This window comes from Lithobates pipiens, unplaced genomic scaffold (genome assembly GCF_037356315.1).
Source record: "Lithobates pipiens isolate NorthernLeopardFrog02 unplaced genomic scaffold, aLitPip1_a1.2 Scaffold_28, whole genome shotgun sequence".
Lineage (NCBI taxonomy): Eukaryota > Metazoa > Chordata > Amphibia > Anura > Ranidae > Lithobates > Lithobates pipiens.
The window spans coordinates 188,608,461-188,624,148 of NW_027507789.1; the positions used below are offsets into that span (position 1 = coordinate 188,608,461).

General features: G+C 40.5%; 1 protein-coding gene across 1 annotated transcript; it reads right to left on the reverse strand.

Annotated features, from left to right (window-relative positions):
* Positions 1 to 1,595: 1,595 nt before the first annotated feature.
* On the reverse strand, positions 1,596 to 8,642 carry LOC143935941 (somatotropin). The gene is made up of 5 exons (XM_077460158.1): positions 8,539 to 8,642; positions 7,658 to 7,815; positions 6,109 to 6,225; positions 4,157 to 4,318; positions 1,596 to 2,009 (listed from the first exon to the last, which is right to left on the reverse strand). Exons 1-5 carry the CDS (start codon positions 8,546 to 8,548, stop codon positions 1,809 to 1,811), a joined length of 648 nt encoding a protein of 215 aa, XP_077316284.1. The 5' UTR covers positions 8,549 to 8,642; the 3' UTR covers positions 1,596 to 1,808.
* Positions 8,643 to 15,688: the final 7,046 nt, after the last annotated feature.

Here is a 15,688-nt window from a genome sequence, read left to right on the forward strand (position 1 = left end):
TCTGGCAGGCATGGAACCACGGTCTGGTTGGGTGCTTTAAGGTTACTTTCTCTCGGAGCCAGCCCAGTGGGAGGGTCACTCTTGCTGTTCTTTCTGGGAGAGGGTACTTAAGATGCGGAATTCACGTGGTTCGGGGTTCCGGTCCAGAAGTATGTTCTGACTCTATGATCCTGGTCCTCCTGACCAGCCTCCAGGAAGGCTATGGCCTGGGGTGCAGATCCACTTGACTTTGTCTCGGGGCTGGCTAGCCTGCGGCAGGGAAACTAAGGAAAGGATTCGGAGGTGGTCCGGTGCCGTCTCCAGTCGTGGAGAGGCCCAGCGACTTTGTAGCTATCCAGGGGAGGACTCTTCAGAAGAAGGCCACGCACGGGTTGGCTTCTTAGCAAGAGCATGGTAGGGCTGAAGTACCTAAGTGAATCCAGTTTCGTGGATATCGCCAAACTGGCTGAAAGATACTGGTACCACACAAATGTTCTACAAGTCCTGGTTTCCTATGTGTTCTACAACAAAGTCTGTGGCAGAGACTTATTCCTGATTTAAGCACCTTGTTGGCTGCTAGGCCTTGTGTGAGAGGGACTGTCCAACTTGAGTGAACATCCAGCTGTGAATGGCTACTCTCTGGATTTAGTCGAAGTAAGCAATTTCTTTATTATTGACTTTGACACTAAGCCCCTGTACACACGGTCGGAGATTTCGACAACCAAATCCGTCGGATTTTGCCCGTCGGATTGTGTCCGAAACTGTTGCATACACACGGTCAGACTAAATTGTCGAAAAATCCGATCATTCAGAACGTGATGACGTAATTTCGTTACAATGGGACTACGTTCAGGCTAGTAGCCAATAGCTTTGATGTAGGAATTTGATCTGAGCATGCGTGGCACTTGGTCCGATCAAAATTCTCTACACATGATCGGAGTATGTCTGAACGAACCAGTTGGTCGGGAAATATTTCCAACATGTTGGAAAATTGGGTCAGACGGAATCAGTCCGATGCATACCACACACAGTCGGATTATCCGACGACACGGTCCGATAGGACACATTCTGACGGATTCTCCGACCGCGTGTACAAGGGCTAAGAGTACCTGAACTTTCCTCCTAACCCTCTATACTAAGAGAGGTTTTTGCGAATAAAAATCCCTTTAAGTGGATCTGTTGTCAGTCTCTAAAGTTTCTGGGCCATCTACCCTGGGAAACCCCTAGACACAAATCGAGGTGAAGAAGGTAACGGCAAGCCCAATCAAACCAGCAGCTCCTTCGGGGGTTAGTGCTACACACAAGTAAACAGAAGCATTTTTGCACATTTTTTATGGCTTTTTTTGTACATTTTAACTTGCCTAGTTACGAATTTTTTTTTTTAAATTGATTATAATCAAATGCAAATTAGATTGGAAGTTCAAGAAAACTAAAATGACTATGAATGAAGTTAATGTAATCTTATTATATAATATTTGAATATAGTATCTATTAAATGTGTATATGCTGTATTCAACACATACATTGTTCTACTTTTTTATTTATTTATTTTTTATCATTGATGATTCTGCTATGTTTGCATAATACATTTATATAATTAGACCAGACCTCATAACTCATGTAAATGCCTCCTATACTTTATTTTTTAACAACATACAAAGACAACAAAAGCACAACGCAAAATACATCTGCAAAAAATGTGCGTTGGTCAGGAAGTTTAAAAGGGATATATTAGTGGGCCCTACCTCCTGAAGATATAAAAATGCAGCGGGTGTCTGCAGGAGGTGGGGGTGACTATGGAGGATATGACAAATATTTCTTGTTTTTGATTAAAAGGTGCAGTTGCTCTCCACAAATCTCCGGCACTTCATCACCTTCAGGTAGGTCTCTACTTTATGCATGTCTTTCTTGAAGCAGGATAGTAGACCGTAATTCTTCGCCCGCCCTTCTTCACTGCGCAGATTGACATCAAACTTATCATATGTAAAAGTCAGCAGACCGTAGTTCCGGACATTTCCATCATCCAGCTCCTGGTGATAAAAGGTATGTGTTTGTCAAAACCCAATTATATCTTTGACAATTTACCACTTTTAAGGCACTATTGATGTTCCTTTTCATTGTACAGTCACTTGTGACCAGGATGGTAACTAGCAAGTGCGAAATAGAACTATTGTTTACTGTGCAAATCAGTATGTAAAAGTTGCATTACTATTAAATGTTATTGTCAACTTATATTTTCTCAAAGATTTTTAATCTGGCTACACATGATGCGGTCTGAATGTACAATCTTTCAGGGTTAGGTTTCAAAGAAATCTAAACATATGGGCTCACATAAAATACAGGTAATACTATAATTAGAGCAGGTTGTATGAAGTTTGTATGAAGTTGAAAAACTAGGTTTGTAGTAGAATCTAAAGCGAGCCACACACAATCAAGTATCTTCTTTTAATAATTTAACTCATATTTTATATGCATATTTATCTCTATATATCTAGCTAGTGTGTGTGTGTGTGTATATATAATGTATGTTATCATTTGGGCATCCAAGGAGGTTTTGAAACACTTTATTTTCAGTGGATATAAGTGGCACTAGTTTGTTGATCAAGCTCAGTTTATTAGATTGTACGATCATATTGCAGTGTTTATGTAAGACGAACTTCATATGCATGAGAAATAGATAACAAGTATTTAAAAGTATAATTGGCAGGCCGTGTCCCTAAAATCTTAGATAAGTCCTAAAGGGGGAGGCAAACTTTAAGGGCTCGTTCACACCATACATGCATTAAAATTGATGGGAAAACCGCACAGATTTCACATGCAGAGACATTCATTTACATCAGTTTTCATGCGTTTCAGTCAGTTTTTATGCACATTAACATCAGCTTTCATGCGCGCCAGTTACTTGCCCTATTCACACAAATCTGCAGGTTGTGGTACACATAGGGCACATAGAGAACCATTGTTTTTTGTGCCCCTGCAGAATGTGTGCAGAAAAACTGACATCTCTGCACCATGGCGTGAACAAGACCTAAATGAGCTGCTGTATATTTTGGTTATCTGGCTATTTATAAACAGGAAGTATTCATCTTTCTAACAGTGACATTAACGCTAATAAACAGTTAAATGATAGGTACTTTATTAAAACAGAGGCTTGGTTCACATATGAGCCACATGTGGCCCACAGCAGGGGCCTGGTGCGTCCTGGTTCACCAATTCAGGTCCGATTGCAGCCCGAATTTTGGGCTGAATTTGCACCTCAAACAGACCAAAAGACATACAGTGTTTTTTTTGCAAAATGCAGCGGACCTGCTGCAGGGATATGTGAATCGGCTCCATAGAGAGCCGGTCAAAATCTCCTGCCCTGCTGTTGTGAATTGAATGTAGGGATCCCACATCCAATTCACAATGGTGTGAATTTAGCCTGAATATTTAATCTGTTGTCAAGTTTAACTCATTCTGTTATATTAGCTATTTTAGGTTGTAAGAAAAGTCAGTTCTGTCCTTCTTTGGTATAACTATATAGAGAGACAATAGCGTGTAGTACATTCACACCCCACCGATCTGATATGTCATATGTCATTTGGGTACAGCGTTGTATGACCGCGCAATTGTCATTCAAAGTGCGACAGCGCTGAAAGCTGAAAATTGGTCTGGATAGGAGGGGGGTTTAAGTGCCCAGTAAGCAAGTGGTTAAACATGTAACAATTGAGTACTTGTAGCGCACCACACTTTTATCACTTAAATTACACTCTGTCTCCGTGATCTAGCATATGCCGCTAGGTGTACAGTATGTCCACCTTCGGGAACAGCCACCGTACCATCTTATTACCCCTCCCCTATGTCACAGGGTCACGTGGCTTCTTCAGGGGAATTCTGAACACTTTAAAAAACCCATAGAAGAGTAGTGGTGATCATCAGCTGTGATTTTGTTTCTTTGCACAGAAGCACACAGATAGACTGCACCTGTTTGATATCATTTTAAATGCAACTGCAAAATTTTTTCTTTTTAATATGTGTATTGGCACCATTTTTTCACAAGCATCGACTTGTTTATATTATTTTGTACATATGTTATTCTGAAAAAAAAGTATGTTCATTTGTTATTGACACATCACTGTGGATTTATTTAGATGAACTAGTGTGGCACATATTGTGATTGGATATACAAGATACTCACTCTTATGAGAATGTGTAGTCCTTCATCGAGGTCCCTCAGTCTGTCATAAACTCTGTCAATGTTTCCAAACACCTGGTTGTTGCCAAAAACTCTGTTGACGATTTGGATAGGGGTCATCCATGATTGCAGGAGTGTGAGGGAGAAGCGGAGGAGGTCTATATCCTGTGAAATGAACATATTACCAACAGCATAATCACAATACAGTTTTCAAAAGCCATTCAAAATTGTTGCAAACACCTTAAGGGCTAATTTATGCTAGCATTAGAATTCTGAGGTGCAATCTGTGGTGGATCATGTTTTTTTAGAGGGTCGTTGACAGGTGGTTAGAAGGCATTATGTTGCCTTCTCACTGTGTATTTTAAATCCTAAAAGACTGCACCACGGCCTCGCAACCATGTGATTTGCATTTAGTTGCAGGGCGGTTGCAGCACAGCCTCATTCACCCAAAATGCAGCATAGTTTAAAGAATAAGTTCTCTTTTCCAAAAAATTAAATAAATGCACATTTTTTTGCAGGTAACAAAATGAGCATCTATTATTATTTTTTTTTGTAGTAGGAGCCTGTAAGGCATTGCACCAGCGATCAGGTCTCCTGCACACTGTCAATGTGTCTGCTTTCCTATATGCGTAAGCCAATACTCCCTGACAGGAAGACTCAATGAACTACCACAGCGCCGTGGTAGTTCATTGAGAACTACAAGCCAACAAATGCTAAGGCTGTCGGAGCTTGTAGTTCATTCAGACACACAGAACTGTGTGTCTGAATGATGCGGCCCTGTGTGCCCCCACACAGCCATGCTGGTTTCAAACGGTGACCACTAGTATGGGGAACTTCTCCCCGTACTGCTGCCACAAAGGGGGAGGGGGGCAGCGGGTGGCGAGTGCAGCATTGGCAACATATTCCACCCCAAAATCAGGTGGAACATGTAATGTGTTCCCAAAGGTGATCCTTTAAATCTTGCCAGAAATCAAGGCATCACAACCATGGCATGTGTACAATTCTGTCCGCTGCCTTTGCAGCTTAAAGTGGGGTGGTTGGGGGAAGGCAGGTGGTAAAAACGTTCACTCCCCGCCTGTTTCTACCGCCCCTCAGCTACAAGTCTAAATGAGTCAAAATTTTGTGATTTAATTACCCCGAAATGTATGAAAAAAAAATGGAAGATTTTTAGTGTAATTTTGTATTGGAGTCAAAGGGTAAAGCGAAATGAACAGTTTTTAAATGTGCAAAGGCCATACATGGCTCCTGAAACTATTCTGAACCTGTTCTTTTTCCAAAAATATCTCTATGTAGTCTAATTTTATGTTCTAGTCACAGGAACAAAATGGCTAACTAAGCATGAGAAACTAAAACATTTGAGGTGACAGTACACAATAATTTAATATTTAAAAAAGGAAAAAACACAAATTCAATGGACATTCAATGAAAAGAAAACAAAATCACTCTAAATACACACAAATAAAGAAAAAAGTGGATTTTTTTTATAAATAATAAATAAATAAAAAATAAATTTTGCCAAAAACATGCTCATCCTCAATGACAATGACGTATCTATTTATATTATAGCTTATTATATATTATTGCCCCCCCCCCCATGAAACCCCTTGAAAGTATGCCTTCTCCAAGAGCTGTGGAAATCCTTATTCTTCAAAAATAACCCATACACATCCACTACTCAATGGTCCTCTATTCTATTTTTCATTAAATGTATTCATTCCAGGTACTTATAGCACCAACGATTAATGCAGCACTTTACACACAATATATATATATTTTTTGGGCGGTTTGGAAGAGGCTGAGAGCAATAGAAGGTACTTATTTGAGTTAACAATACATACGTGAACCCATTTTTTTTTTAAAACCTGCTTTTAGTGTCACGTTAACTATGACGCTGTGTTTTTTTCATTTGTGGTGTATAAACTGAAGAATTCAGTCTCTCCTCTGCTTATACTTACTGATTTCTGGTGAGTATTGTCTTTGTCTGTTGGTGCTGGGATGGCTTCTGAGTAGCAATACACTGAATATGAGTGTTTGTTTGAAAATCTCTGATCTTCAGGTATATATGTTCTTTCCTGGAAGAGAACAGGTGACTGCTTATCTAGCCACAAAATGACATTTATGCAGTTTGTTTTTATGTGTGTCCAGGTAATCTTAAATATCTTTAAAAAATATATATTTAAAAAAAAAATCTTGATTTCCTCACAGCCTCAGGTCGGAACAACATTTTGGAATATAGTGAGAACAGTGGAAACAAGATAACCTCTCTCACAAATTTAGTAGAATTTTCTAGAAGTAAGACCTGATGAATCCCTTTACTGATTGTCTTATAGTGGTAATATGTAGTGATAAATGTGCGCTGATTAAAGTGTATTGATAACCAAAACTTTCTAGAACACCTGTAAGGTTTTACTGTCATCAAAGGCTCAGTTGGAAAGATTGCTTAATTTCCCATCTGGTAAAAAAAAATTTTTTTTTTTTAAAGTTAAGAATAGGAAGTTGGCTTTTTATTGTCTGTTTGCCCTGTGGCATGGTTTCCTTCACTTCCGGTCTGGTAAAACCTGAAAGAGTTTCTAACAACTCCTAATTCTATCCAAAACATAAAAATTTGTGTTAGGTATAGATGCAATTCAAGTCTGATTCCTGTTGAATCATTGATTGTTTGCTGCCACTGAACAACTGATACAGACCAGATAATAAGGTTGAATATGTGTATATTTTCATTAAAAATACATTTTTGACTTCTTAGGTATTGCTATTATGCATTAAAAATTGAAGCTTTGGTGGTTCTGTATAGTACTGTATTTTTCCCTAAGACAATAACTTTCATAGCAACTATAAAAATTACATAAAATTATACAAAAACATGCAAAGGTTAAAATATGTGTGAATTGGTCATTTAACTTAAGTCCGATGTTTTCATTTTGAGTAGATGTAAAGCTTGGACATACATGGTTCAGTTTTCTTTCATTCAGCCAACTGGTGGATGGGGGAATTCTGCCCACTGTGTCGTATTCTGACAGCATGACTCCCCCACAGTCAGAATACACTGATTAGTACTGCAGCCGATTAGCTGCATGCTCTGATCAAAGCAAAAATTTCTCCTGAACAGGAACAGCCATACATATATCAAAAATCGTCTGATTCCTGCTGAACTGGCTGAATTTTTAAACATGTATAGCCAACTTTGAATCACTCTCCAGCATTATGTCTAAATCTGGGGGGAAGACATCTGCATGTGCTTCCACAGCCAACCCACAGTTTCCAGGCATTTCAAGGACTTCCTGTCTACAGCTTAAAACCTTCTTTAAATTTGAATTACAAGGAAAAAAGCTATGAAAATGACACTGCTCCTGCTGGAGCAAAAAGAAGAAAAAAAGTTGAGACTCTGCAGATAAAGAGACCTCAAGATATCTTCAGAATTAATTTGGTGAGTAAACCAACCAACAAGCACTTATAACCAATACAATTTTGCATGTCCTAATTTTAAGGATTCATGGTACTTACATAGTCTCTGTAGGTATCTGCAACCATCTGGTGAAGGTGCTGAGCTCGAATGACAGCATTTGTAAAGAGGTTGGAAAGAGACATCTGTGGGAAGGCATTGAACCCTTGCGGGCTTTGAAGACATATTACAACCAAGAGCACAAGAGATGAGCCTAACCCTAAAATGGACAGAGAGAGAGGTACATCAACTTAATTTAGCAGAAGCTGGTTAAATAAACTGAACCTGATCTGTGATGTTAGACATTTTGTCCATCTAATTGGGGTGTTTAGACCAAATGTATGAACTTTATTATCCTGGAACTGTCTACATTCACTATTAGGAAAATACAGTTAACTGGCTGAAATCCATACATGACATTTCCTAATCTGCCAGAACAGAAAAAAAACATTGTTTACAAAATAGTTAATCACAGAGACCTTTATAATCTAATTTTTAAAATAAAGTGTCTCTAAAGCCAAAACTTTTTATCGTTTTGTTAGAGCAAGAAATGGGTAAACCCCCATCATGTTATTTTTTTGGCTGTTCTTGTCCCACTAGGGAGATGATTTCTCTTCACTTTCTATCTCTGAGACACAACAAGAAGTGATAGGCAATCTCTCCAAATTAAGTGAAATGCCCCTTTAAACAGAGGTCAATAAAACAAGAGTTTCTATTAGAAGATTCCCCCTCTATTCCTGTTTCCGATAACAACTTAAAATTTAAGATTTTCCCTCACGGCTATCCCCAGTGACAATGGTCCCTAAGAAATATAGAAAGGTTAAATTTCAGCGGGGACAGAGATGGCAACAAAAAACTGACAGATACTAACCCTTCTCCTTTCTATCCTAAACCATAACAAAAATGTCTTTGGATGCAATTTAAGCATTTCAGTAAGATGTACCTGAAGCCATTGATTGAGGTTAGCAGTGTTCCTGATGTATATTGGGATTCCACAGATCTGTTTAAGGATGAGAATGGTCTGAGGCATTTTATATAGTGTACAGACTAATTAATAGGTATAAGATCAATACACCGGTTACTATCGAGATCAGGCCCTTTACATATATGAAGTATTTCTCATGTGTCACTAGTTGAATATGGATGAAGAGTTGTGACATTTGTGTTCCTAGAACATAGTATATCTGTTTACAGCTGGGCCTCCTGGCAGATTTTACAGGAATACACCTGTAGTCCAATGTTTTGTAATACGTAAATCTTTTCTCTGGTGACTCCATTGATAATTTCTGAAATAAAAAAGAAAAAGGCATCTTATTAAACAAAGTCTTTATTCTAACTGAATCTATAGTGGTTTTTTTAAGCGAGTCAAACTTGTCATAAAAAGTACCTAAGTTAACAGTATTGAAGTGCGAGTCCTCTATCACTCGGCTGTCAAATACTAGAGGCATTTGACAGTAGGGAGTGCTGCTTAATTCTTGATAATCTAGATAACGAGACCCAATTTAGCAACATCAGTATGCCACCGTTAACTTAAATTGTTCCCAGCATAGATAGATAAATGACCATGGTGTGTTCTGTTTAGTGTGGTCAGTTTTTAATAGGAAAGCAGAGAGACTGTCAGGAAAACCCAGGGTTTTCACGCAAGGGAAGCAATACAAAGATAACATGATACTTTTTCATACAAGTACACGGTACAGCAGGCACATATCAGGAATATGAAATTTTGAATTTACATATTCTTTAACCACTAGCCGACCAAACTCACGCAGATAAACTGCGGCAGGTCGGCTCTCCTTCATGAACTGACGTACCTGTATGTCGGCCCGTACAGGGAGGATAGCAGGTCATGCGGACTCGATGTCCGTCGGCGACCCGCGATCTTGGTGAGGAGAGGCAGAACGGGGAGCTGCCTATGTAAAGAAGTTGATTCCCCATTCTGCCAGATGACATGACAGAAATCTACTGTTCCCAGTGATCGGGAACAGTGATCTCTATCATGTTCCAGTGAGTCCATCCCTCCTACAGTTAGAACATGCTGAGGGAACACACTTAACCCCTTCATCGGCCCTAGTGTTAACCCCTTCCCTGCCAGTGACATTTTTACATTGATCAGTGCATTTTTATATCACTGATCAATGGAATAATGTCACTGGTCCCCAAAAAGTGTAATTTGGGGTCAGATTTGTCTGCCATAATGTCGCAGCCCCACTAAAAATTGCAGATCGCCGCCATTACCATAAAAATAAAAGTCCCTAAATCTATCCCATAGTTTGTAGACGCGATAACTTTTGCGCAAACAAATCAATATATACCTATTTTTTCCTATATTTTTTACAAAAAATATGTAGAAGAATATATATCGGCCTAAACTGATGAATAAATTCGTTTTTTATATGTATTATAGCAGAAAGTAAAAAAAAAAAGTTGTTGTCGCAAAAAATAAAATCCACAGAGGTGATCAAATACCACCAAAAGAAAGCTCTATTTGTGGGTAAAATAAATGAGTACATTTTGTTTCATGACCGCGCAATTGTCAGTTAAAGCGTTGCAGTGCTGTTTCACAAAAAATGGCCTGGTCATTAAGGGGGCAAATCCTTCTGGGGCTGAAGTGGTTAATAACTCTTGCCTACCTGTCTGCATGTGATCACCATAATTGGCTGGCATGATGATAACATACAGTGCCTTGCAAAAGTATTCACCCCCTTGGCATTTTTTGTTTTGTTGCCTCACAACCTGTAATTACATGGATTGTTTGAGGATTTACATCATTTAATTTACAGAACCTGTCCACAACTTTGAAGATTTGTTTTATTATTGTGAAGCAAACAACAAATAGGACAAAATAACAGAAAAAGTCCATGTACATTGTGCATAAGCCCCCTAAAGTCAATACTTTGTAAAGCCACCTTTTTCGACTATCACAGCTCCAAGTCACTTTGGATAAGTGTCTATGAGCTTGCCACTGGGATTTTTACCCATCCCTCCTTGCAAAACTGCACCAGCTCCTTCAAGTTGGATGGTTTGCGCTTGTGAACAGTAATCTTTAAGCCTGATCACAGATTTTCTATTGGATTGAGGTCTGGGCTTTGACACGTTTACATGTTTCCCCTTAAACCACTCAAGTGTTGCTTTAGAAGTGTGTTTGAGGTCATTGTCCTGCTGGAATGTGAACCTCTGTCCTAGCTTCAAATTACACACAGAGTGGTACAGGTTTTGCTCAAGAATATCCCTGTATTTAGCACCATCCTTTCCTTCAACTCTGACCAGTTTCCCAGTCCCAACTTCTGAAAAACATCCCCACAGCATGATGTTGCCACCAGCATGTTTCACTGTGGGGATGGTGTACTTTGGGTGATGTGTTGGGTTTGTGCCAGACATAGCGTTTTCTTTGATGGCCAAAAAGTAGTCCCATCAGACCAAAGCACCTCCCTCCATACATTTTGGGAGTCCCACCTGTCTTTTTGTAAACTCAAAACGTGCCATTTAGATTTTTTGCTGAAAGTAATGGCTTTCTTCTGGCCACTCTGCCATAAAGCCCAACTCTATGGAGTGTGCGGTTTATTGTCGTCCTATGTATAGATACTCTAGTATCTGCTGTGGAACTCTGCAGCTCCTCCAGGGTTACCTTAGGTCTCTGTGCTGCCTCTCCCATTAATGCCCTCCTTACCCGGTCCGTGAGTTTTGGTGCACAGCCGTTTCTTGGCAGGTTTACTGTTGTGCCATGTTCTTTCCATTTGTTTATGATAGATTTGATGGTGTTCCTAGGGATTATCAAAGATGTGGATATTTTTTTATAACCTAACCCTGACTTGTACTCCTCAACAACATTGTCCCTTACTTGTTTGGAGAGTTCTTTGGTGTTCATGGCAGTGTTTGGTTAGTGGTGCCTCTTGTTTAGGTGTCGCAGCCTCTGGGGCCTTTCAAAAAGGTGTGTATATGTAATGACAGATCATGTGACACTAATGCAGCATACACACGACTGGTTTTCCCATCAGAATAAACTCCAAAAGTTTTTCCGACAGAGTTCCGCTGAAACTGTCATGCATGCACACGATCAGACCAAAGTCTGATTGTTAAGAACGCGGTAACGTAGAGCACGTATGACGGGACTAGAAAAAGGAAGTTCAAGACCCAGTGTACCACCCTTTGGGCTCCTTCTGCGGATCTCGTGTTAGTAGAAGTTTGGTTAGAGACGATTCACGCTTTTCAGACTTGTTCCAATCGTTTTTACTGCTGTTTAGTTTGTGCTTGTGGGTTTGTATCTGGTTTTCAGTGCGTGTTAGTCAATTTGTATCTGTATTTCAGTGCATTCTGATCCACTCCTTACTGATCTTCAGCTCGCTCTTCACAGGCCTTGCTGTTCTTCAGTGCATTCGTTTACGTTTTTTCTGGCCAGCTGACTGTTTTGCAACCATGGTTCGGGTACGTACTCGTTGTAGAGTTTGTGCTGTGTGGGGGCTTGGTGTTGGGGTTCATACTTTGACCCAAGCCCAGTCCCTGAACAGGGCGAGGCGTTCATGGAGCAAGAATTGGTTACTCCAGCGTGACCAATTCTCGCACAAGCCATTGCTTTGTGAGATCCACGAGAATAATCCTAATGATTTCAGGAATTACCTCAGGATGACGGACCCCATTTGTCTGTTGGCTTTGCTGACCCCTTATATCAGCAGGCAGGATACCTGCATGCTGCAAGCCATCACTCTGGAGCAGAGGCTAGTCGCCACCTTGCAGTACTTGGCGACTGGGAGAAGTCTACAGGACCTCAAGTTCTCAACAGGCATCTCCCCCAGGCTCTGGGGATCATTATTCCAAAGACCTGTTCTGCCATCATCCAGGTCCTGCAGAAGGACTATATTAAGGTAAGTTTTCTCCTTTAACATCAGATTACTGTATATGTATTTAATGTTTGCTAATGTATTGTATTTATTTCATCATTCCCGGATTACCATGATTGGAATATGCTGTGAATGTCCCCTTTATCCTCATGCATGTTGGAAGCGTTTATAATACTCCTTTTTTGGCCTACATGCATATTTGCCTTCACTAACCTCCCCAGCATACTATCCTAGGCCCATATACACCTATAGCCTAGTACCTTTAACAATGTATATTGTCAGCCCTATTGTACTGCTTTCCCCAAAACACCCCCTAAAATGTGTCCAAATGTAATGTGTGTCCTTAAATTAATTTAGAACCCTCCCCCACCCCCTAAAATGTGTCAAATGTAATATGTGTCCTTAAATTCAGGCAGAGTGCCTGAGGCTTTTTTTTTTGGGGCACCCAAAGTCACCTCAAGCCCTCCCCCACCCCCCCCATACAATTTTATCAATGGGCCATCAGATGGGGTGAGGAATCTGAGAAGTGGGGGCTTTATATTTTTGTCTTTTTAAATACTCCTTCAAATAAATGTTATACTACTGATGTATTTATATTTTTTTTCTTGTTTGACTCCACGGTTTCCTTCAATGCCACAGGAATGGCAGACTGTGGCCTCCCATTTTGCTGACCGTTGGGACTTTCCCAACTGTGGAGGGGCGATAGAGGGGAAGCATGTCCACATTGTGCCGCCACCACCCCATTTAGGGTCTTACTATTATAACTATAACGGGTTTAATAGTGTAGTGTTAATGGTGGTGGTGTCGGCACACTGAGTTCCTCTATGTGGACGTGGGGAAGAATGTCTGGATGTCGGATGGAGGAGTCTTTGCCCAGACGGAGTTTTACCTGGTGGCCTGGCATTGCCACCTGATGCAGACCACATGGAAGGACTCCCCTGGGCAAGCACCTGATGAGGCCATTCCCCCAAAGGACCCTCACCCCGGAGAGGAGTGTTTTTAACTACCGGCTGGCCAGAGCGAGAAGAATCGTTGAGAATACCTTTCTGATAATGGCCAGAAGGTTCCGCCTGTTTCTGACAGCAATCCATATGGCGGACTACAACCACATCATCCTGTGCTGCTGCATCTTGCACAATTATTTAAGGAAAAATTCACAGAATTATCTAGCCTCAGTTGGGCCTGAGGCCGGACTTATTCCTAAGAATTGTGTGTAACCAAAAATGCAGCGCTAGAAAAACATATAAATGTGAAGTGACAAATTTAAGTGACTCGTTAGCCCAATAAGGTTAGTAGTGGAAAGAACTACTCGATGACAGCATGCACAATGTATGTCATGCTGCCAAATAACAAAAATAAGTGAAACCATACCAAGCTGCAATACTTATCTTTTTTGGCCACGTTTCACAGATGGAGACACCCCAAGTATCCACTGGAGCACCTGTGTGGGTTACCCTACAAAATATCCAAATGTGTAACTAGCTGCTGAGTGTCCTCTCCTTACATTCCACTGAATCAAGTTTGCAATTCATTCTAGTTTCAAAGACATCTAGAAAACAATGTCCTAAACTTCTATTAATAGGACAAATTAGCATGACCAATTTATTTATTGGCAAACGAACGATGTTTCCTATGAACGATTACTGTGCCCACAAACATGAAAGTAGCCATTTAAAACTGTACAACAGTAAAGAAAAGCACATGGAGCAGCATGCAAGTTAATTATCATAATAGGAACACACGACAAGTACTTACTTTTTTGAAGCTCCTTCTTGATTTTGTGATACTGATCCAGCTCCCTGAGTTTGATGCCAGACCATCGCTTCCTTAACTCCTCTTTTGACCTGTGTACCCCAAACTTCTGCTCCAGGGTGCTGACAACAGTTGTCATGATAGTTACATAGTTAGTCAGGTTGAAAAAAGACACAAGTCCATCCAGTTCAACCACAAAAAAAATAAAAAATTATGATGTCGTCCTTTCTTCTTTTGGGATGAGTGTATGGACCATGTTTCCCATCATAATCCTCCCTCCTTAAAATCCCTACCACCTCTACCATTTCCTCAAAGGCCATGTTGGTGGCCTTCAATCTCCTCCTGGATCCAGATGTTTGTGGCTCCGGGCTTTCCTCCTCGCTAATTACACAGTGTGTCTCCCCCATTTTTCTACTAATACTCCTACTGCGCACCGAAGAGAGAAGGGGCAGGAAATATTTGTGAAAAAGAGCGTTGGGGCGGGCGACGCGAGCGGAGTTTGACACATACGCAGTGTATATAAAGCTAACATGCATCTGCCGTACATCCGATCTGTGTGTCAAACGAACGGAAGAGGCGAGCGTCCTAACCAAAGGTAAAATTTGATCTTGGCCCATTACAGTGGCCTATACTGCTTCAAGATTGAGGCCTATATTGGGATAAAATAATGAGAGTTTAGACTGACATTGGTGTTTTTATCTTATCAAGCTAACGTGCCTCATACATCCGATCTGTGTGTGTGGGGGAGGAAGTGGCGAGCGTCTTAAAGGTAAAATTTTAACTTGGCCCATCATGGTGGCCTATACTGCTTCAAGTTGGAGGCATATATTGGGATAAAGATTGAGAGTTTAGACTGACATTAGTGGTTTTGTCTTGTGTATTGTCTTACAGAAAAAATGAATCAGTTTAAGGACCCAGAATATCTGTCCAGTTTTATTGACAAGTACAGGGAGATGAGGAATCTGTGGGAGGTCAAACACAGTTTATATTACAATAAACAAATAAGGAAGACAACGCTGGAGAAACTTCTGGTATTTGTGAACACTTGGGTCCCCGAAGCAAACATGACATTTTTGGAAAATAAAATTGGGATCTTGAGGAACATGTATAAGAAGGAGCACAATAAGATCCCGGCTTCACTCAGATCAGGAGCATCAGCAGAGAATATTTATGTCCCCAGGCTGTGGTACTGAGGTTTCTGGACGACCAGACTTTCGACCCTTCCCTGCAGCCTTCCCTCTGCCCTTCCCTCCACTCCAGCAGCGGCTTCCCAGAAACAACCTGGGCTTTCCATCCTGGAAGAAGTGGATGCGCCCAGCTGGAGCCAAGTATATTTGTTTTTAGACATATTTATTGTCCTCATATTAATGATGTTAACTAGATGTTATAATTGCTTACAAATGAATGATTTTATACCAAAAATTATGTATACATATCACTAGACAGTAGTGGCCAAAATGTTGGTGACCAGCTTGAAAAATGCTGGGGTCAGAATGATAGCCTTTT

Excerpts from the sequence above, each read along its gene's own strand:
- LOC143935941 (XM_077460158.1), bottom strand. Across the intron at positions 4,319-6,108 it reads ACAATACTCACCAGAAATCA|GATATAGACCTCCTCCGCTT; the intron begins GTAAGTATAAGC and ends TTCATTTCACAG. Across the intron at positions 2,010-4,156 it reads GACTACACATTCTCATAAGA|GAGCTGGATGATGGAAATGT; the intron begins GTGAGTATCTTG and ends TTTTATCACCAG.